This window comes from Anastrepha ludens, chromosome 3 (assembly GCF_028408465.1).
Source record: "Anastrepha ludens isolate Willacy chromosome 3, idAnaLude1.1, whole genome shotgun sequence".
Classification (NCBI taxonomy): domain Eukaryota; kingdom Metazoa; phylum Arthropoda; class Insecta; order Diptera; family Tephritidae; genus Anastrepha; species Anastrepha ludens.
This window is the reverse complement of record NC_071499.1, coordinates 58,898,188-58,921,600: the sequence shown is the minus strand read 5'-3', so window position 1 is coordinate 58,921,600 and position 23,413 is coordinate 58,898,188. Positions and strand designations below refer to the sequence as shown.

Sequence of the window (23,413 nt, the reverse complement as noted above, 5' to 3'; positions counted from 1 at the left end):
TCGATTCTGGATAAGTAGGAGTTGAACCTGTTACAATATCCAGAGCGTAATCGAGCCAAAGTTATGGGGATCCTAGGAAGCAGCTAAAGAATAGTAATTTAACACGAATAAAATAAAGTTTGTCACTCAAATAAATTTAGCCTGTAGTTTTTAAGAAATGTATTGTTAAAACAGTGTAATATTACAAAAGTTCAGTGTTACCAGACACCTGGCTGAGCCCGAGCCACTCAACGACCTTCTGGATACTGTAGCAGGCAAACACCTACTTATCCAGAATCGACCCGGACATAATAAACATATGTCCGGCATGTGAAGGCACCCCGAATGACACTAACCACCTTTTCACATGCCCCATCAAACCCACTCATCTAACACCTGTCGAAACAGCAAGTTTCCTTGGTCTACCGTTAGATGAGCTGGATGAAGACGACCGGTGATTACAGAACACTGGCAGGGCAAAGTTACAGCTACAACAACAACACGTTAGCCACACCATTTTAGCGTAAAAGCTAACTCTGAACCGTATGGTTTTTATGAAGAGCTTTTTCATAGCAGAAGTACAGTCAGAGGATTGCCATTGCCTGTCGAGGGGCGACCGCTATTAGGAAAACTTGTTCTGGAACTACTCCCTAACATCTCCAGCAAAATTCATTAAATAAATCATTATACTTTGCCTAAAATTGCCCATGCGACATTATACTGAACCCAACGCTATACATTTCCTATACAAGTACTAGGAATGCTGCTAGAGTGACAGTCCCTGGGCGGATATAAATCCGGCCATTCCGGTAACGTAGAACCTGCAGGCTGTCGTGAGAACGCTACGAAATATTTGTCTATGTTCCAGCTCTTTAAAAAAATACGGCAACCACTGTACTTTATGTCAAATTTTAGGTTGTTTGCTTTACTCGCATTTTCGCACAGATTGCCATCAGTTGTCATATTTTACAATCTTTCAATCTGCATTATATATTTTTTTGTTTGGTAAAGTCGCAAAAATCTAAAAATATTATAAAATGTCTGCCCCGCTGGAAAATCTAGAAACACAGCTAGAGATGTTCATAGAAAATGTGCGCCAGATTCGGATTATAGTGAGCGATTTCCAACCTCAGGTTTGTTGCCAACACATTAATATATGAGCTAAATAATATCAACTATTTATTCCTATACAGGGTCAAAATGTGCTGAATCAAAAGATGTAAGTATTATTGATTGAGATTTTCGAGTTTTCTCTAAGGTAGTGTTTTTATTCTCATAGTCAAGGTTTGGTGACGGGTCTGCAGGAGATCGATAAACTTAAAAACCAAGTGCAGGATGTTTTTGTGCCGTTTGAAGTGTTCGATTACATTGACCAAGACAAAAACCCACAATTATATACAAAAGATTGTGTAGAGAAGGCATTGGCTAAAAATGAAGAAGTCAAAGGCAAAATAGATGCTTACCGTAAATTTAAGGCAAACATGTTGCTGGAATTATTCAAAACATTTCCCAATGAAATGAATATGTATCGCGCTTATCGTCCGGATTCAATTTAGTTGCACACCTTAAAGCTGTTCTTAGTGCCGTTTTATAATGGCAACTTCATTAACGTATAAGTGAAGCAAGTAACGTATACACTTAGTTATAGGTTTTTAATAAATAACAAATAATTAAACACAGAAGCAGCTTACATATACATTTTTTTATATTTATTTATTCAAATTTTACGGCAAAGTTCTTACCGGGGCGGTGCAATCAGAAGCGATTTAAACTTTTTATGAAGCTCCCTGAGAACAAGCTTAGATTTGACACAGGTGTTCTTATAATGATTACAGACTGTGAACTCATCTGCATAAGGACAGGTCGATTTTGCGACCGGTCCTAAGAAACTACATCCCACTTGCTTCTCGATTGCGATGCCAATTCGAAAAGAAGAGGTAAGGATCGGTAAGAAGTGGGAAAAATAGAGGACACAATAGATCTTATGATTGAAGTGATAAGTTCTACACACATATAGTATATATCCATTTTATGCCTCTACTACCAGGCCGAAGTAGCGGGTTGGTGCGTGACTACCATTCGGAAGTACGGAGTTGCGAATGTCCGTGCATGAAACAGCCAAGCCATACACATTTTTTTCTAATAGCAGTCGCTCCTCGGCAGGCAATGGCAAACCTCCGAGTGTTGTTTGATTTGATAAAAAACTTAAAAACTCCTTGCTAAACTTTTTTGTTTACAGTGAACCAGTTGTAGAAATATCAAAATGTGGCATTTGAATTTGGGAGCAATTTTTTTGAATTTACATGGAACGATTTCTTCGTATTCGAAGGTTTTCTAGGGTGGATCCCATGAAAGGGCTGGATGTGACCACACGTGTTCATATGTATGTATATGTATAGGGTTTCCCAATAAGAGGTGATTATTTTGATATTCAAAGAAAAATGCTATTTTTTAATATAAATAATCGGATGTTTATTTCATTATAAAGAGGAAGGTATGCCGTTAATAGTGGAAAATAACATCAGGCAAATGACCACCACGCCCACGCTTGCACGATAATATCCTATTCATGAAATTTTCCATAACCGAATTGCAAAGTGGCTGCCCTATGTTCTCGATAGCCTCACGAATTCCACCATTGAGGTCTTGAATCGACCCTGGGCTGTTGGCATAGACCTTCTCTTTCACGTGGTTCCAAAGAAAAAAGTCGCAAGGTGTTAAATCACAAGACCTCGGTGGCCAATTGTGATCACCTCTTCGAGAGATAACACGGTTCGGAAAATTTTTCCGTAAAAGATCAATGGTTTCGTTGCTTGTGTGGCACGTAGCGCCAGCCTCCTAAAACCCTTCAACGCTTGTTGGTTTTAATGTAGATACACCCTTCTTTATGTCCATCCACAGATTTTCGATAGGGTTCAAATCTGGGGACTGTGCAGGCCACTCCATAACATTGATAAAGTTATCGTAGAACCATTTTTTTGCCATTTTGCTGGTGTGTTTGTGTGTGTCATTGTCTTGCTAGAAGACCCACACCAGCGACATCTCGTAGGAAGCATACGGCATCATAATTTCATCGAGGATTTTTACATAAGCCGATGAATCCATAACGGTTTTGGTGCAATATATTGGACCCACACCTTGAAACGAGAAGCAACACCATACCATAATACTATGACCTCCAGTTTGATAGTTTTTGCTGTGAATTGTGGCTTGTATCCGCTGTTAGGTGGCCTACGGACAAAACATCCGGAACGCTTTCCGCCAAAAAGGACAATTTTGGATTCGTCAGTCCATAGCACATTTCTCCACTTTTCCTTTGGCCAATTTAGATGTGCTTTAGCAAAAGATATCCGTTTAGCAACATGCTGAGAGGAAAGGAGCGGCACTTTTCGAGGACTACAGGCATTGAGGCTGTTGTCTCGAAGTCTGCGGCGAATAGTTTCCACGCTTGCCTGCACATCCAATGTTTTTTTGAGCTCTGTAGCTGTCATAAAGTGATTTGTTTTAGTCGTCCGCACTAACCGTTTTACTATTAAGGGTGACAAAATTCGGTTCCTACCACGGGATTCAACTTTTTGCTCATATCTTTGAGCATTTATTATCATTTTATTGGAACAGCCCAGCAATTCCCTTACTTGGGAATACGATTTACCCTCGGACACAAATTTTTTTATTAGTCCACGTATTTCAGGGGAACAATCCTTTCCGCGACCCATAACTATACAATTTTTTATAATATTATTACACGATTTTATAGAAAGTATTTAAAAAAAATTTATTACCTTCCGTTTTCACTTTTTTTCACAAAATTTTGCAAAACAAAATTAAAAAAGGCTACTGGTGCTATTTTATTGACTGCACAAAATGATAAGTGTTGACAAAAGATCTTTTATAACTGCTTAACGGTTACGAAATGCACACACTGTGAGATAGCATACAAAATGTAACTGTTTTTTACACTCCAAATATAATAATATTTACATCTTTCGAATCAGAGTATTGCAACTGGTGCTATTATATAGACCGGCACTGTACATTAGACTAACTGGTGCGCGGGGTGTAAAGGACATTAGTTCGAGAAGAAAAGCTGGTACAAGGCGTTGGAGTCAGAGCTCTTGTTATGGCTATTATTCTCAAATTTTGTTGTTGTTGTTGTTGTTGTTGTAGTAGCAGCATAAACATGCCCCATATTTACATACGGGGATTGCTACTGGAGTGACAGTCCTTGGCCGGATATAAATCCGGGTCGTTTCGGTAACGTAGAACCGACTGTCGTGGAAACGACAAATTTTATATTGTTGTTGTTGTAACGGCATAAACATTCTCTATACATACACGGCAAATGCTGCTGAGGTGACAGTCCTTGGCCGAATATGAATCCGGGTCGTTCCGGTTACGGTTTTATGTAATTTAGTTCTGAAAAAAGGTGGGTATAATCACCGATGTAAAGCTTTTTTGACATTCTCTCAAAATAGTAAAAAAATGTGCAATTGTATGTTTTGTTTTCGCGTTGTTTGTGATAACGTTTAATAAGTATTATACTTTTGATGATTTTATTACTGATTTTGATTTGATTACAAAGTTTTCATTACATCTGTTTTATTTTTCTTCAAAAGAACTAAAGCACGATGTGATTTTAACACCTGTTTGAATATTAATCGTTTTTAGTTATTTATTGGATTGTTGTAGAAATTATAATCCGTGTATTCGTGTTATCTCAATAATAATCAAATACGTAAAGCTTAAATGCAAAGATAATAATGTAATTAAATAGCTTATAATAGAGAAATTTGTAAATACAATATATTAGATACTCGTTTCTTTATTGGCTTTATGAATTATAATTTGTAATAGTTTCTAGTGCTCATAGAATACTTCACAATTAGTTTCAGTTTTTATTTCACAACGTTCCTCAATAAAGGGAGAAACAAACAACTCATTAACATAAGTCCGCCCTGATTGCTACAAAATAATTAAGGAGTTCAATCAACAATTTCAAAAATAGTAAATAGTAAATTTTATTATGGTTGTATATAATTTTTAGTTCGATATCAATTTCAATTGATTTAAGCTTTTTGCCTTTTTTTATTTGCCTTTCAGTTGCATTTCCATTCAATTACCATCAAAATTTTATCAACTAGTGTTTATATGTTTTTTCTCTCCTCATTGATAGTGTTTTTTTTATTAATAACAAAAAAAAAGCACTCAATTTGCAGCTTTGACGATGGGGGAAAAAGGTCGTCATCATCGTAAACCTATAGCATCACATTTCTTTTACTTCTACGCATTACACATAAAATTTACTGCTCATCACAACATTGCCCAATTATAGTTTGCTCCTGCGCATTGGGTGGTCATTTGTTCTCGCAACAGCCGTTCAATGCCAACTGTTTTTGGAGTGCGGGCGGCAGCGAATCTTTCGTCTTGGAATGGTTGCCTTTACCCAGTAGCGTGGGCTCGATCACTTTGCCTTCTTGAATTTCCTTAATTCGCTTCAATAGATCATAGTTGATGCGATCACTCACAATAGAGTCCTTTCTGTAAAGTGACAGAAAAACAAAAACAAAAAACAATTTATTATAATATTGCACAAAAGAAATTTGTTAAAGAGAAAGTGACTAAAATGTTCGTTAGATCAATGAATTGTAAGTTCGGTTTCGAGATTTCTTAACGAAAAATTAAAAAAAAAAAACCAAAGATATGTAGGTAGATGAAATGGTTGAAGTGCCTGTCTGGCACTCCTCAAGTAGAACTAAAGCGCCGCTTTTATACCAAATAAAAAGGTATTACTTTTCAAAAATCTCTTGAAAAAGCAGGTACACAATAGGTCTGTTCGTGAAGCAAATAATTTGTAATAATTGTTGTCGTGTTCATATATCAAAAAAACTTGCAAAGTAGGGGAAAGTGAGAGAGCAAAATGACATTTCATTTTGAGGGGAAGTTCCAAGTTCTTACTGGATAAATTTCTACTTGTAAGAATTTGCAAGTGAGTAAAACAGCTGATCGCAAAGTAAAAATAAACACAAATTAAAATTTCTGAATTATGGCAAAGTTCTCAATTTCAATAAAAATGGTGATGATAAAATGCAGAATGTAAGTAAAAATGTTTAAGATAAAAAATGTAAGTCATATACAGTAGATTCTGTTTTTATGCGGTTTTGAAATAGTACGGTTTTTAAAAAAATTAAAAAAATGCATGTCGACCTATCGGGAATTGTATAAACAAGATTCTAAACCAGCTAAGCAAAAACTCATCACAGATTGCATCAGAAATGCTAACCCTACAAGTATGGAACCGCCTGCATAACCATCTAGTTCAGACGTGTACATTTCCTCAAGTGACGAAAGTTATTTTACGCCATATCCTAAACGAATGCGCAACATGCGGGTATTGTCTGATTCTATTTCTGACGATGTAAATTTATTTTTCGTCTCTGACGTTTCTTAAATAAAGATATAATTTTCAAAAATACAATTTTTTGTTTATGCGATTTAATTATTTCAGATTCATGCGGTAATATGGGACTAGTACCCTTTTCTTATGCGATTTTATTACATTATTTCAGATTTATGCGGTTCTTAGCACTTTTGAAACGTATCTATAGTTTTACTATAGAACTGGTAGCTTTTTTTATGCTGTTTCTTGCGGAACGTATATACCGCATAAAAATAGAATCTACTGTATTAAATATGTAGGAATCGGCCAAAGATATACAGGTATGCATGCACTTCTGAACCACAGCCTCCAGCCACCGAAGTTTTCGAAATACAAATCGAAAGCATTTAAGCCATATTTAGTGTTTTATGCTTTTACTTCTTGGTTATTAACTAATTTGACAATATAAGGGTGTTTCATAATCATAAGATACCATTGGTATACAAAAATCAAATCAAATTAATTGTAAAAAAAAACAAAAAACAGGCACAGTTCGTTGTGTTATCCGGAATTTTTTGCGAAGTCCTGAGAACTACAACATCTTGAAGTTGGAAGAAAATGATCACTATCAAGTCGAGAATAGCGAGCAATCATAAGAAAAGCTCCGACTAAGTCTTGCGCTAACTTGGACGCTGTTGTTTAAAATAAGGTAAAACAACAGTTTGGCGCACATTAAAGAGGTGCAATCATTTAAAATTATCAAAAATAAGAAAAGTACCCCATCTTTTGCCTTGGCACGAGCTGGCGCTTCTTCAGTTTGCAGAAAAACAGCTAGACACCAACTGGGGCACAGTAAGATATTTGGAAAATTTTTAATGTTGCCCAATTTCATATTATTTTTTAAAAAGGTAATATTTTCCGCGGCCGCCGTAGCCGAATAGGTTGGTGCGTGATTACCATTCGGAATTCACAGAGAGAACGTTGGTTCGAATCTCGGTGAGATACCAAAATTAAGAAAAACATTTTTCTAATAGCGGTCGCCCCTCGGCAGGCAATGGCAAACCTCCGAGTTTATTTCTGCCATGAAAAAGCTCCTCATAAAAATATCTGGCGTTCGGAGTCGGTCCCCCCATTTGTGGAACGACATCAAGACGCACACCACAAATAGGAGGAGGAGCTCGGCGAAACACCCAAAAAGGGTGTACGCGCCAATTATATATATATATTGTATATAATATTTTCGGATGAACAAAAAAAATGGAACCTTGACGTACCCGATGGTTTTTCAAATTATTGAAGAGATTTGCGCAAGAGCCCCCTCTTATTTTCCAAGCGCAACTTCGGTGGAGGTTCTGTTATGGTTTGGGGTGCATTTACATCGAAAGCAACTCTTGATATACAGCTTACATCATCGCAAATGAATAGTGGGGACTACAAAAATGTGTTGAAAACTAGTCTCCTTCCTTTTATTCAGGATAATCGGGAAGTGCCCTTCGTTTTTCAGCAAGACAACGCCCAAATCCACGTAAGCAGGGAAACAAGACAGTATTTGACCGATTGTTCCATAGAAACTATGGACTGGTCGGCGTGTTCTCCGGATCGAATCCCAATAGAAAACATTTGGGGTATATTAGTCAGAAGAGTTTACACCAACAATCGCCAATTTGACAACATCAACGAGTTTAAAGCGGCAATTAAGGCAGAATGGGCTTCTCTAGCTGTAAATTTACTTAAAAAGTTAGCAGAAACGATGAAGAAAGGTTTATTTTGTGTCGCTAAAGCAATTAGTGCTTCCATAAAATACTAAAATATTCTAGACGGCAGAAAAAAAAATTCGAAAAAAGTATACTTAAACGATTAGTTAAACGATCACTTAAATTAAACAGTATCTTATCATTTTGGAACGCCTGGAAATACGTTTTTGCTAAAATTTTTCTTTGTGTATTAAAAAAAGTTCTAAATTTTGTAATGAAACAGAAAACTTTTGTTACTTCAATCGATGTGTAAAATTTTTATTTTCCTCTGAAATCTATATATTATTCTAAAATATTTTGAAAAATTAGGGGTGTCTTATGATTATGAAATGCACTTTACATGCATAGACGGAAGCAAGAAAATATGAAGAAAGCTGTGGTTGCCACAAAAATACAATTGCTAATTGAATGGAACAAATTATTGTGGACAAAATAAAATCATGTATGCTAAGCTCGTTATTTTGAATAAAATTTTTTTTTTAATTTAATACGAGGTAGCTGAACTGAAAAAATTTTTACGTTTTGCGTTTATTCCGCCAACAATTTAATCAGCTGTTCGTAAAACTTGCAAATTGTCGCTGGAACTTTTTTTGATATTTTTCTCTATGAGAGAGAATTCTCGTAAATTAAGTTACTGACAAATTACTAGATAATTTTTACATGAACAAACCTAATGTCCGCGTGTATGTTGAAAGAAATTGACATTTATGAATTTACTCACTTGTAATCTGGATGATTTAGCACTTGTTCGCGTATCCAAGTGGCTGTAGTCACCAATTCACCAGAAGCGCGCTTTTCTATAAAACGCAAATACTGCTCAATGGTGCAATGAGTGTCAGTGTCCACTTCCATGGATTGCAAATAGCTGCGAATGAGCGGCACTAGACCAGGGAATGAGTCAGCCTGGAGATGTATAAATTTGTATTATTTTACACATCTGCGCATAGTTTGATTAGAAATTTTTCTGTTTACCTTTCCATTGAAAATTTCACCCACTGTCATCAATTCATATTCCTCGTGATTAGTTTGGCCATTCTCTTTAGTACCGTTATGTACACCATTAACACCATTACCATTCATATAGCAAGTCTTTCGTGAAGATTTGCGGAACCAGAACTTCTCCTTGCGACAAGCGTCACGTTTTTGAGCAGTTTGCATGTTTTCATCAACCTGTAATAAACAAAATACATTTAGCCATACATATTTTGTTTTTATATTATTTCATATTTTGCATTCATTGTTTACACGCATTTACCTTGCTAATGGGCATTAGGAAGTTCAACTGATACGACAGTATTACGCGTGTCAGCAGCACGACAAAGCATACTAGGGCAGCATTCTCGAAGTCACTGATCTGTGCCTCACATGGTCGGAACTCTACGCGCCAACCAATCGATGAATTTGGTGGTGGCGGTTTGAAGCGCATCGTTTGCCAATTGGTCGACTGGATATTCTCAAAGTGGTCTGTGTCTTCCTCGTCGTTTTGATCGACTTTCTCACTAAACAAGGATACTGTATCGCGTATGAATAGATGTGCCACATGCTGTGCCAGTAGCGGATCAATGCCACCATCGCGTAATCGTTTATAATCTGCTTCGTCGTAAGTGAGTGGCACGTCGTTATACTTGGCGCCCTCTGGCGAGAGATATGAATCGATCGAATCATACCTGGATTTAGCGATACGGAATTTATTTTCACGCAATGGCCGTAGGCCACGTTCCTCCTCGGTGCGACAATCCACCGAGGAACTGATCACATTCCAACGACAGTCCGATTCTGTTAAGTAACCACGATATACGGGCGATGCTGCAGTAAGTGCCAGCATAATGGGGCACAATGGCGCAAGCTGGTCATATAATTTGCGTGCTTCATTTATGTTACAGGCTTGGAATGTGAGTTGCAGGCAACAACAGCCCATACCGAAACCCATGGCGTCCAGCAAGACAACATCGGGTTCGTCATTTGGTGCGCCCTCAACGGGAAGCTGCGTGTTTACATCTTTGAAAACTGCAAAGGCATAAATAACATAAATGAAATGAAATTGAATTGCTTATCCAAAGAGTCTATTATTGCCTGATACACATACCTTTTAGTTTGATGGCTACTTTCTCGCCACGGCGTCTGCGTATATTACGTGTGAGCGTCTTGAAGCGCGGATGACCCGGGTATATGGCTTCGTCTGGGAAATATAATGATTTAGCCGAGCTATTTGGATCGTCCGGATTTGGATAGTAGATGGGATGTGTGAATTCAGGAGCGCCTAAGCGTGGGAAATTCGTAATGGACATGACGCACTCATTTTTGTCCAGTAATTCTGTGACTTCTTCGCGTCGATAACGCATATTTGCCTCAACCAAATTGAAGTGTGCCATTAGGCCACCAAAAGGTTTGCCTGGCGTACCTTCGATCATGTATGCACCATATTCGGGACGCCATAACGATTTGACGCCATTCGGATCGGCCAATTCCTTTCCGTTGAGTTCACTTAGAAGTTCTTGCGCCTTCAGTGAGACACGCGCAACTTGATTGGCATCGTCAAACTTCACAATTATGTACTCAACTTCATCGCCCCACTTGAGTATGTCACCAGTGCGATCTTTCAGCCTGTGATAGAGATTTATGAACTGAGCAATGCCATGCTCGCGCACGTGATTGGCCAATTTTTTGGTTTCTTCCCAAGAGAGTGGACTGCCTTCGGTAAGTAGACCCATTTTAAGTGTGAATAACTGCAAGAAAATTATAGAATGTTAAGTAGTGCAGTTATGCATATATGATATTTGACGGATATAGGAAAATGCGCAATCAATGATAGATTAGTGTTCGTGAATGCATGCATACATACATACATATATTATAAACATATGTGTGTGCATTTATAGATTCCACACAAGCGGAAATTCGCGGAAATCAAAGAAAAAAGAAACGCGATATCTACTTTACTACGAAAAAATTGCGATCATGTACTCGTTTATGGGCATTCGACTTTTTTAAGTAGTAAGAAAATTAGAAACAAGTTTCCGTACGGATATTTTACACATACATATGTACATACATACATACATACTAAGTGCTTATATTTACTATGTTTAGGGGCAAACAATGGAAAAAAGTAATTTGCACGATATGGAATATATGTATGTATGTACGTACATACATATGCACAGTGACTGCCAACGAAAAACGCACAAAACTTTTTAATACTTAAATATGTTTTTTGTTAATTTTTGTGCATTTATTATATAAGTAGGTCTATCAGGCAGAGGTACTAGCTATAAAAGAAGTGGCTACATACCTAAATACGCACGCCGTAACAAAAACGATTATAAATATATTCTCGGATAGCCAGGCGGCCGTCAAATCAATGAATGCGGCTTTACTAAGATCGAAGGTTGCATAGGAATGCCGGGCAGCTCTAAATGATATTAGTGACGTATTCAAGGTCAGCCTTATTTGGGTTCCGGGACATAGAGATATTGAGGGAAACTGTAAAGCAGATGAGCTAGCCAGAAAGGGTACCGTTCTCCAACTGCTGAGTGATAAAAGTACCATTGGAATACCCATGGCCACGAGTAAACTAATAATAAAAAACCACTTTATCTTTATCCAAGAGGCCAATAGGTCATGGAGAAATGAAGATACGTGTCTAACAGCTAGGCTACTATGGCCGCAAATAAACAAGAAAAGAACAAAGGAATTGCTTAGTCTCTCAAGAGACAATATCTCGAAGGTCGTGGCTTGTTTAACCGGTCACTGGCTATTTGGCAGGCATTCCTCGAGACTAGGAGTTTTCTCCCATGAATATTGCAGAAGTTGCAGAGATGAGGAAGAGGAAGAAACAGTTGAGCACTTCCTTTGCAATTGTCCAGCCCTAGCTAAAATCAGAGCAGGTTGTCTAGGTAAATACTTTTTTAAATCTCTTACAGAACTGTCTGGCGTGGGGTTGGCATCAATACTACGCTTCATAAGAGCCACGAAATGGTTCCACGAAGGAAGATAAATGAGGTTCCCGTGTAGCACAGTGGTATCACAACGGACCTGTAAGGTCTAAGTGAGTTGGTCGTGCAGACCGACTACCACCATAACCTAACCTAACCCTATATAAGTAATATATAGATAGCATTTTAGCAAAAAAAAAAAAATAAATAAAAAACCAATGATCTAAGGAAATATGCAAGACTCATGGAGATAAATCGCATAACTTTTACACTTTTAATAGTAACTCACTTCTGGCGTGCACTATTTCAGACTAACCCTGGTTAAGCCAGTTTGTGTACATTATAATAAATAATGAATGATGATTTTTTTTACTTCGTATGGCTATCGAGCCGGTACACCCACAACGAAGAGAGATTGTCGCCTTTGTCCACAAGGAGGCGAAAAGCTTCGTCGAAAAACTCGTTTCTATTGCATTTAGGCAAGAATCCAGTATGTCAACAGCACTCAAAAATCTCTTGTACATGTTTTGCTTGCCTTCCACCGAATCCATAAATAAATATCATTTCATATTTTACCATAAATTACATTGTAATCAACTTTTTGTTTCTTCAACCTTCTTTGAAATGAGTCAAAATAAAGAACCAAACAAAACATCATTTTTTTCAGGTAGCTCAATGCATACCAAAACTAATGAAAAATGCAAGAAATTAAAAATATCCCTGCGATATTTAATTATGAATTATAAATGTGGCGCATTTGCCACATATTCGCATACAAATGCATGTAAATTCATAGGGGTCTGGCCAGAACCGGATGCACAACTTTTTGAAATCCTTTTTTTCGGCCTGTTTGAGGATCGTTTTTAAAAGGTTATACTCATAAATCGATAGAAAACTAAATTTAAGGAAGCTAACTAGCAGCAGAATTCGTTAGCTAAATATGTTAAATTCACGTACAAAGTCCAAAAAGGTCTGGCCAAACCCGGGTGCCCAACGGAGGATTAACATTTGGCAAGCTACAAACTGCATGCCCAAAAAAATTTTTTTTTAAATTTAATTAAATCTAAATTAAAATAAATTTTTTTTTTACATTTTCGGAAAGTTTTTTAAAAGGTTTGGGTACATGATTTCTTTTTTTTATGTTAGAATATGAACTACATTTTTATAGTAAATTAAGAGCAAAATAATAAACTTTGCAAAAAGAATGTAATTTGAAAAAGAATGTATGTTGGTCTCTCGAAATCTGTTTATGGCCTTTTACCAAAGCTCTAATTGAGTTTAATAAAATCTCTAAATTTGTTGAGATAGATTTTCATGTTCAAAAGATCACCTATTGAATTCTTTGAATATTTATTGTGAATAGTTTAGCAGTAATTTATTTTTTAATGCCTCTAATCTTAAAAAATATCGAATTTGCCTATAAGAATTTATTATATTCATTGGTTTAAAAGTTGTACGACTTTCAGTGACTGACACTGTATGTTTACATATATGTACTAACAAAATGCACATATTCACTGAAATTTTTTTTTAATTCAAACAAAATAAAATAAACATTTACAATTGATTTAATTGCAGAAAATGCACGCGAGCTGTTTGCAATTCGATTGTTGCATTAGTCAAGCGGCGCTGTTGAAGGCTATTGCGGTTATACGCCTTTTACATGTCTATGACCGGCAACAAAACCGCTGCAAAGTCAATGCGAATCGTTGCTGCTGGAGCATGAAATGCATATGCACTACGTATTTACACACACACGCATATGTATATGTATGCATGTATGTAGATAAGCATTAGAGAAGCTTGATGAGTTCAAAAAATTAATACATATGCAAATAAAAAAATAACAATTACTTTTTAACAGGAACTTTAGCATTTGTGCATATTTTTGTGAAACGAATTTTTTAAATGCACACACACATAAGCATCTACTTATGCACAAGAGACCTTGGTCTATTAAAAAGAGAGAAATATTGATAGTCATATTTTCTAATTTTGTTTTTGTTGATTTTCGCGTTAGAAACTTATAGCTTTAGCCCCGAAAAATTTAAATGGAACGTAAAACTTGTCAACAACCTTGAACAAACTAAAACCGATTACCCACCAATAACTGCTGCTCAGTTAATACAGTGATGCAGGGAAGTATCATATAAATGATACGGAATGTATTAAGATTTGTATCAAATAGAGAAGAATCGAGAAGAAAAAATTAACTATGGATGAGAATGAGATTTGTGCTGTTATGAAGTTCCTCACTAAGCAGGGAAATGCACCGCTGAATAAACCTCGGAGCGCAATATAGCTGAGAGGATTTTTTGGAAACGAGAAATAGTTTACCTGTTTATTTAGCCTTTAGATTAAAAAATAATATAAAAAGACTGAAAAATTCAATAGTTACACATACAAAATTAAGCACTTAATTAAACGCCCAGAAAATCCGATTTTATTTTACATCGGAAGCGCTGCTCAACAAATTAAAATAGGTGTCGTCGAACTGGCAAAGATGGGTCTAAGCGTACCAAAATATGTAGTGCCAAACTAGGCTTAATAAATAGTTACGAATATGTGCATCGAGCTGCTTATTCCCAATCATTCTCTGTATTCCTTCACCAAATCTATATAGAAGGATCACCTCTTCTTTACTTTTGTTACGTAGATATCCATTTCGGATCTTAATGATGCACCAAGGATGCTATATTAGATTACCAAGTTTCATGGTGAAAAGATTTTTAAAATGAAAAAATTTAGCTTTAGCTTAGTGAAACACAAAACGAATGATGTAGAATCCAAATTTCGCCTCAAAAGTTTTTTTTCATCATACCTAACGAGCAAACCTGGTATCTATCATCCTTGACCAGGTTTGCTATTTAGCTATGGTAAAAAAGAAAAGTATGAGGAGCACTTTGGTTGGAAGATTCGCCAGCCGAAGTCTGTACGATCATTTCACATACATATATTCGCATACTCGTCCAATTAGTCGTTGTTCAGATGGTAACGAAGTGTTATTGGTTGATTTTTTTTCGTGTAAGACTAACACAATCTCAGCTTTTTTGTTAACACATCCCCATCATCTGATTCTGTCAAATTTGCTCAGAGCCGAATAACGGTCTGTTATCCTCTGTTAAGGTCTTTAAAATCACTTCACCATAAAAAAACACTTGCAACTTTTTTCTTCCTCAAACCCCAATAAGTACCATTTGCTTAACTAATCAGCTGATTTTGACATTTATATCCTGCTTTAGTGCTGCCATCTATTTTCTAGTGTTAAATGAATATTTACTTGAGAAAATGAAATCGAAATTATGTCAAAAAATTTAGCTGCATATTTTAGGATCCTTACATTAACAGGTAGTCGAGAAAATGTCCATAAAGGGAGAATAGATAGTTAAAAGAAGAGGTAGAGAGTTAAATAAAGACGATCAGCCGATCTGGCCGGCTAACTGACAGACACATCTCACAGAAAAGGTAGATGTATCATCTACGACTGTTTCGATGTATGCCAAAATGTATGTTACAGGATGTATCTATCTCCCCCCTCACCTGTCTCTGTTTCTTGTTTTCCTTTCTTCGCTTCGATGCGGTATCTCAACGGACAAATTATAAATTCACGTTCAACTGAGCGCCCATTCAAGGCATCCATCCAGTCTAAACTATCTCTAAAAATCTTATAAAGTTTTGTACACACATTGCATTTGGTTATAACAAGGCAGAATTGGAGTACTCGGTATACTCTCGATCAAAAGGCAGGTTGTGTATTTTAAAAGGGCGAAAGCAGTCAATAATACGGCCATCTTCTAATATATATAACGTTTCTTTTCAAAAATACCAAAAAAAAAACAGTTTCTGTAACTATTCAAGTAAATTTTTTTTTTTTTCAAATTAGAAAGCCATGTGACCTTGGAAAATATACATAAAATATATGCGGATTTTTCCAGTCTTGAAAAACGGCGTGCCACATTCCGCTCAAAAAAATGATCAGGAGTCCTTTTCAGCATATAAGATTATTGGAACTCCGTCAAAGGTTCCATAGACTTAAATTATATAATTTGACTCACTTGAACTATTTTTGATTTGGCTACACTTCCTAAAAAATACGCTTTGGTTAACACTGAATGAGCAGTAACGGATCGAAGGAGAAAACTTTGCTTTCTTTAAGTGAATTAACAAAGCTGAATGGCTGAGAAATTCACGTACAAATCTATTCAAATACCTTTACACGAAAAAAATATTGCTACTATTGATTAATTTCGAGCATGTCTGATTACTGGCGGATTTCCCAGTTCACATGTCTCTGCGCCCGAATTCCACTTGAGCTTAAGGGGGAAAGCTGGTCTAGAGCGCAAAAAATGGGCATATTTTATGAATTTATTTTGACTCAACAAAGGAATCAATCGAAAATCTGTGAAATAGGTTTAATAATATAGCTACAAATACAAAATTTTTCGTCTGAATTAATTTCAAAATGGCCGCTGTCCAGCAGTTCTCCTAAGGCGCCTTTTTTTCTAGTGGGTCCATTGCCGAAGACGTAAACTCCTTAATTTTTGTCCTGGATCAAAAAATAAAATTTTTTTAGTTTCTATATAACAACAGAAAGAGACGTACGTAGGATTTTTTCGATATTTTGTTTTTTCGCGAAATGGTGCACGTTTGAACAAAAAGTTACAATTTTCACTTTAAAGAACGACATAAAATTGTTGATTAAAAAAAAAACTATGTAATATAAATAAAAAATCCTACGTACGTCTCCGGAGAAAGGTATTTCGAATGTATTGTCAAAATTTCGTAAGAATCGGTAAAGATTTGTTCGAGTTATGTCTTCGGCCAGTTTAAAAAAAGTGATTTCGAGAAAAACGCGTTTAAAGTTGTAAGTAGCGTTCGGGGCATACCTGCGAGGCACTGCCGTTGAATGAAAAATTTGGGCATTTAGACATTTTTGCTGGCATCCCTCATTTGGTATATTATTTCTAAGACCCTAAAGCACCTTTTAAGACAAAAAAAAATTTTTCGATTTTTTCAAAATTCTAGACCAGCTTCCCCCCCTTAAGTTAGTCCAGTTAAAAGTTCGTGTACGAGTATTGTGCCGATATTTGTAAAATTATCTGTATTTTATGTTATCTTTCACGTAAATATTACAAGGCCCTATAGCAATTAACTTCATCACTACTAAGTACTTTTTTTTCAAATAAATAAAAAAAAAAAAAAATCTTTTAAAACTTGTCTTGTGTACATACATATATTGTGCATATTTCCTGCCACAATGCAAACACTACTTCCTCAATAACCAGTGCCTCGAATTCACACAATGTGGCCTTACAAACAGACTCATTACATACCATCAAAGTAAATACAACAATTACAAATTGTGTAGTTTAATTATTTGCTAATGACGAAGAGAGGTAAGGAATGAACAAGAGCGAGAATTGAAATGTCTAAATTTGTATGAAATAATTTGCGATAATTTTAAGAGCGGCTGTCTGTGTACAAATGTAAGCATGCAGGTATGTATGTAAGTAAGAACACAAGTACAGTGTTGTGTTGGAAGAGAGCATTACCACAAACATATGCGATACTCCCACATCCAGTGTGAAATTTACGTCATTTTGCCATCTTTCGCTTTTAGCATTGAATACAAAATGGTGCGTTTTCGGACTGAATCTGGCAACGTACAGAAATAAGAATAAGACAATTGTAAGTATGCTAAAAGTGATATCCAGCGTCAAGTTACAAAATAATAACAAAGCTGCATTGGCGTACCTGATAATTTTTTGATAATTAGCACTTAACTTATCAGCTTTTGGCGTGAGAAAACAAAAACAATTGCAAGGAATGGGAAATTGAGAGACTAAGGAGAGAATTCATTATGAGAGGAAGCCGAATATTTCTTATCAACACAGCTACTTAGGACTGATTCTAATTTAAGCAAATAAAGCAAATTGTCAATATAACTTTAAAGTTTGAAATATGGGGAATTAAAAGAAACAAATTAAATTAGCAAGAAGTAGATAAATATTTTAGTTAAAAGTTTCTTTGTTAATTTACACACAAAAATACTCAAAGTGAGTTTTTCTCTCACTAAAAATAAACCGTCTCTTGATGGTTGGAGGCGGTGTAAAACGTAAGTTTTCTAAATTTATTGAGCAACATGAAGAGGCATACCACAAATTTTGACTGCAGGCAAGTGCTAACCACAGCTACAGGGTGATTCAAAGGTGATGCAAAGTTTTGATAGCAATTATTTGTGTTTTATTTAATTAATTTAAATTTTTTATTTTACGTTCAAACTATTGGTACTACTGACTTTGGCATGGAGCGCCAAAGAAAAAAAGGGTAAGTGCAGTTATTGACGACCTCAAAGAGATGAACGTGCGAAACTGGTGGAGCTCAGTAGCGGATCGAGAATTTTGGAGGAAAATAGTTGCCCAAGCAGTGATCCATCCAGGATTGTGAAGTTAAGAAAGAAGAAGACTTGGACGATATGTTGTTCTAGCAGGACGGTGCCATATGCGCACAGAACGCAAGAAATAAATGCGAACGGGGCTCCTAAAGACGCATATCTCACGAAACATAGAGGTCAAATGGCCGTCAAGATCTTCCGATTTTAAACCACTTTACACTTCTTTCTCTGGCGCTATGTTAAAAATATGATCTATGCCAATAAGTCCGAGACGATTCCGGAGCTGAAGAACGAAATTACGCATATTATAAATGATATACAGTCCGAACTACGCTAAGAAGCCATGGAAAATTATAATATGCGCATCCTGTGTTCTCGAAGGAAACGTGGTAAGCATTCAGCGGGAATTGTGTTTCATACATACATAAATGCCATAGACTAAAAAACATAATTAAATAAAAAAAATAAAAAAATCATTGCGACAAGTTTGGCTGTGTTTCACTTATAAAAGAAAATCGGCGGTCTTATTGAATCACACTGTATGTATATACCTATGTATAAAAGTATAGGTTATATGAGTCATTTACATTTTTATCCAAAAAGTTGATCAATTCACAATATTTTTCTGTTTGTACAACTTTTGCAATATTGCACTTGAATTTGCAAATACGCGAAACATACCTATACACACATACATATGTACATGTGCAATAATTGCCAAAATAGCAGACTTCAGAGAACACTTGCGCCTGCTATTATTTGTGTACAGAAAGAAATGTAAAAAAAATATAGTTTAAAGAGAAAAAATAAAAATAAAATGTTCATCTGTGAAGCAACGAAGTATAACAAAGTTATATATGTATGTAAATACACGCACTTATATACTTTACTGAATTATCATATTGCTTCGTGTAGCAGTACAGTTTTAAGTCTCATATTTTCAGGTTAATTACGACCGAAGCAAAATGGCTACTTGCAATAGCAAACCAACCAAGATTTGTCAAGGAAAAGTGGATCAAGGAAGGTTTTGCAAACGCAATTGAAGGCACAGAATATACAAATTACAGAATTTAGATGTTTTGATGGAGTTTCTTCTCAAATTTATGTCACGCCTATCAATGCTGGTCTATACAATTGCAGTGATCTACAGTTTTGTGTCGCTTTCGAATGGTAGATGGTTTTCTTCGGAAGCTGATTCATAGAAAAAAATGCACTTTGTGGTTTGTCATTACTTGCCGAAGAGCGGATGCTATTAGAAAAAACTTTCTACCAACTGACTTCATTTTTTGCAAATAATGCTCCTACTTATATATGTATGTATGTATATAAAATATATTAAATAAATCACCAATCACAAAATTTCGGAACTAGACTTAGAATAAACCGACATCCCGTTATTTGCAATAATGATGTTACTAATTTACACTTATTCGGGAACATATTTCCTTTAATATTTTTCCGCACATACAATTTTACTTATCACAGCTGTAACAAAATACTCTTAATTACAAATTGTATGCCAACATACATATATACATAAGTATGCACATACATATGTATACACATACATACGAGTAAAGTCATGTACAGTGTATGGGTATATAAAACTAATCATGGGTCTTTTACACTCCATCATTTTATTTTTTGCGCAGTTACAATTAAACGAACTTTGCACAATTTCAAATTATGCCGAAGTGAACGGTTGTTTACTCAATTATTTGATTAATGAAACATTTTTCATCTCTTAGCAAATCTAAAAAAAGAACTTTTAATTGAACATTTTTTCCATATATGTACAGTATATTTTGTACCTTTCAGCAGCAATGAGAATGCTGCTCATGTGTGTGTGTGTGTGTGTGCAATGTACTCATATATATGTATGTATGCACGTATGTGCCCACCGTATCACAATTTTTGTTGAGCTTAAAACAAAATATGTGTGTGTATATGTATGTAAGTTGGACCTGCAAATCGGTATAAGGAATTTATACAAATTAATTATTGAATTTCGTTTTTGAAGAACGTTTTTTACTAAATAAAAAAAATATTTATTTTACTAAATAATAAAAAATATATTTATTTTACTAAATAAAAAACATATTTATTTTGTTTACTAAATAAAAAAAATATTGATTTTATCCACTAAATAAAAAAAATATTGATTTTATCTACTAAATAAAAAAAAATTATTTATTTTACTAAATAAAAAAAAAATATTTATTTTACTAAATAAAAAAAAAATTATTTATTTTACTAAATAAAAAAAAAATATTTTAAGTGATGGAAATTAAAAATCAAACTACGGAAGATTTATAATTTTTGAAAATGGCGTCGTACCTAAATTATATTTGATAATGGTGAACTAGACAGCTGCTGCATACAAACAGATAAGCGTGAGAAGATGAAAATGAAGACTCCATCACTTAAAATCATTTTTTTTTATTTAATACAAGTTTTTTAAAAACAAAATTCTATCGTAAATAAAAAAATATTTATTTTATTAAAAAAAATATATATTTATTTTACTAAATAAAAATAAAATATTTATTTTACTAAATAAAACAAAATATTTATTTCACTAAATAAAAAATTATTTATTGTATTAAATAAAAAATAATATTTTGACTGATGGAAATTAAAAATGAAAATACGGACGATTTATAATTTTTGCAAATGGTGTTGTACGAGTATGTCAATCATATTTGACACTTGTGAACTATAGAGCTGAAATATATTATACAAACAGACAAGCAAGCAGACAAGTGCGTAAATCACAAAATAAAGACTTTCGTCACTTAAGGGGTTATATACCTTGTGAGCCCGAAAAAATGGACGATTGTCATAATTTTTTTATAGGTATATAACCCCTTAAAATCATTTATTTATTTAATAAAGTTTTTCAAAAACAAAATTGTATCATTAATCTGCGTCACCCTGTACTTGCCTGCAGCCTAAAAAGCCTCCATTTTCAAACCCAGCTAAATTTCATTTGTCGAAATCGCCAAGAGCACAACAGTCCAAAAAACGTACAAAGTTTCGTATAGTATAATACAAATACCTCAATAACAAATACACTCCATGTATCTGCTACAATATAATCTCTAACCTATGCTCATGTGTATGTATGTATGTATATGCGTATATATATATGTATTTGCCAGGCAAATCAGACGAACTGAAAAGAAGCAGGTACGCAACTTACTCTTTAACCGCGTTGATGAAAGGTCTTTCGCTCAAGTCAGCGAAGCACTTGCTTGTTGACTTTTTAAACACACATTTGCTTATTGTATTTGCATGGTGTCGAAAAAATTTAAAGATGCCTTAAGCTCTGTTCCTACGACATGTAATTCGCTAATTTCACTGCTTGCCAGCTCTCCTTCTTATTCTTTTTCTTGGCTTTTATTAATGTTATTTGCTGTGAATAACGGCGATGAAGAAGAAAGTTAATACAAAGGTTTTACTTTATTGTACAGCGAAAATTGTATTCATTTATTTCTTCCATTTTTCAGCAATAAAAAAAGTGGCAGCAAATGGCAGAATACTCTCAGCAAGAAGAGCGTTGACTAACCAGTAATGTGGCATCGTTAGCCAGGAGTCGCACAAGGTGGAAACGAAAATGCACAACTTTGCGCGTTTACCTCTGAAGACAATTAGGTTTCCTCCACCATTCTGAAAGTGTTCAGTGACCTCTTCGATATAATATTATTTTTTTAACAATTTCTTTTTCTTGCTCCCATTATGATAAAATAACCTTTTCTGGATATTATTTAACATTTGTTTACCTTTTTTCTTCGTTTTTCTTTTTTACTTTTTCGTTTTGGTTTGACAGCTGAATTCGACAAGTTTCCGATAAAAATAAGGAAATACAACGATTCGTTCGTGATTCGCAATGTAGTAGAGACTAAAATACTCGTATTTACAAAAAAGGAAATTCCCTCTCAAAATTTAGTATGGCGAATAATGGTACGTAATTCGAAAGGTAATTGAGAAGTGAATTACGAATGCGAAAGCGAATTACGTGCTATGGGAACATAGCATTCGAACGCCCTGATAATTTCTAATATTTGTCTGAAGGTAAAACAAAAACTTGGCCAGCATGAGAAATACAGCCGAAGTAATGCAAAGTGACATGCAAGCGAAGGCGGACAAACTAGTCGCGCTGGCACGCACTGTCGGACTGGAGTTCAACATCGCCAAGACCAAGGCCATGAGAGTTAACCACATTAGTGCAAGGCAGATATATTTATTGACGGATGCCCGGTGGAATTCGTCGAAAGCTTCAGCTACCTCGACTGCATCATTACGGCAAATGGTGGACGAGATGAAGATGTCAACTACAGGCTAAGCAAAGGGCGGCATTCGGGCGAATGCATAAAGTATGGGAGAGTTCGCGAATCTTCAGGCGCACTAAACTACGAATATTCGGCTCATGCGCAAAGGCAGTATTGTTGTACGGAAACGAAACATGGCTGGTATATAACCCCATCACACAGAGGCTACAATCCTTCATCAACAAATGTCCTCGCATCATCTGCAGAATTTTCTGGCCGAACACCATCAGTAACGATGCACTGTGGAGATTAATGAACGAGGAACCTATCCTTAGGCAAATCAAACGATGGATAGATCACACATTGAGAGAACCACCAGATAGCATCACGAGAATGGCTCTGGATTGGAACCCGCAAGGGAGCAGAGGTCGCGGTCGACCAAAAAACACTTGGAGAAGGTCGATGCTGCGCGAACTAGCGAATGTCGACATCTCTTGGGACGGTGCAAAAACAACAGCACAGAGCCGTGTACGATGGAAGAGTCTTGTCGAGGCCTTATGCTCCCGAAAGGAGTGAACAAGGGGGAAAAAATGCAAAGAGTCAATCCATTGAATTAGTCATCGTGCGAGTGTATTCACCAAATACGAGCCAAAACTCAACCCAACACACCAACAAATTATGCCACTGTAGAACCAGCTGCGGTA

The 23,413-nt window shown here is 35.6% G+C and overlaps 2 protein-coding genes across 2 annotated transcripts in view; one reads left to right on the top strand and one right to left on the bottom strand.

Moving 5' to 3' along the window:
- The first annotated feature begins 896 nt into the window (after window positions 1–896).
- On the top strand, window positions 897–1,669 carry LOC128858053 (mediator of RNA polymerase II transcription subunit 10). Its single transcript, XM_054093984.1, has 3 exons — window positions 897–1,112; window positions 1,173–1,198; window positions 1,259–1,669. Exons 1-3 carry the CDS (start codon window positions 1,017–1,019, stop codon window positions 1,533–1,535), a joined length of 399 nt encoding a protein of 132 aa, XP_053949959.1. The 5' UTR covers window positions 897–1,016; the 3' UTR covers window positions 1,536–1,669.
- Window positions 1,670–5,005: 3,336 nt separating this feature from the next.
- Window positions 5,006–23,413, bottom strand: part of LOC128858046 (glutamate--cysteine ligase) — a 56,822-nt gene continuing 38,414 nt past the window's right edge. The window contains exons 2-6 of the mRNA XM_054093975.1: window positions 10,196–10,835; window positions 9,365–10,116; window positions 9,082–9,279; window positions 8,831–9,012; window positions 5,006–5,517 (exon numbers count right to left, since the gene is read on the bottom strand). Of these exons, the coding sequence (XP_053949950.1) occupies window positions 5,334–5,517; window positions 8,831–9,012; window positions 9,082–9,279; window positions 9,365–10,116; window positions 10,196–10,820 (1,941 nt within the window). The 5' untranslated portion in view covers window positions 10,821–10,835 and the 3' untranslated portion in view covers window positions 5,006–5,333. The remainder of the gene's footprint in view (window positions 5,518–8,830; window positions 9,013–9,081; window positions 9,280–9,364; window positions 10,117–10,195; window positions 10,836–23,413) is intronic.

Excerpts from the sequence above, each read along its gene's own strand:
- LOC128858053 (XM_054093984.1), top strand. The coding sequence starts at position 1,017 with ATGTCTGCCCCGCTGGAAAATCTAGAAACACAGCTAGAGATGTTCATA. Across the intron at positions 1,113-1,172 it reads TGAGCGATTTCCAACCTCAG|GGTCAAAATGTGCTGAATCA; the intron begins GTTTGTTGCCAA and ends ATTCCTATACAG. Across the intron at positions 1,199-1,258 it reads AATGTGCTGAATCAAAAGAT|TCAAGGTTTGGTGACGGGTC; the intron begins GTAAGTATTATT and ends TTATTCTCATAG.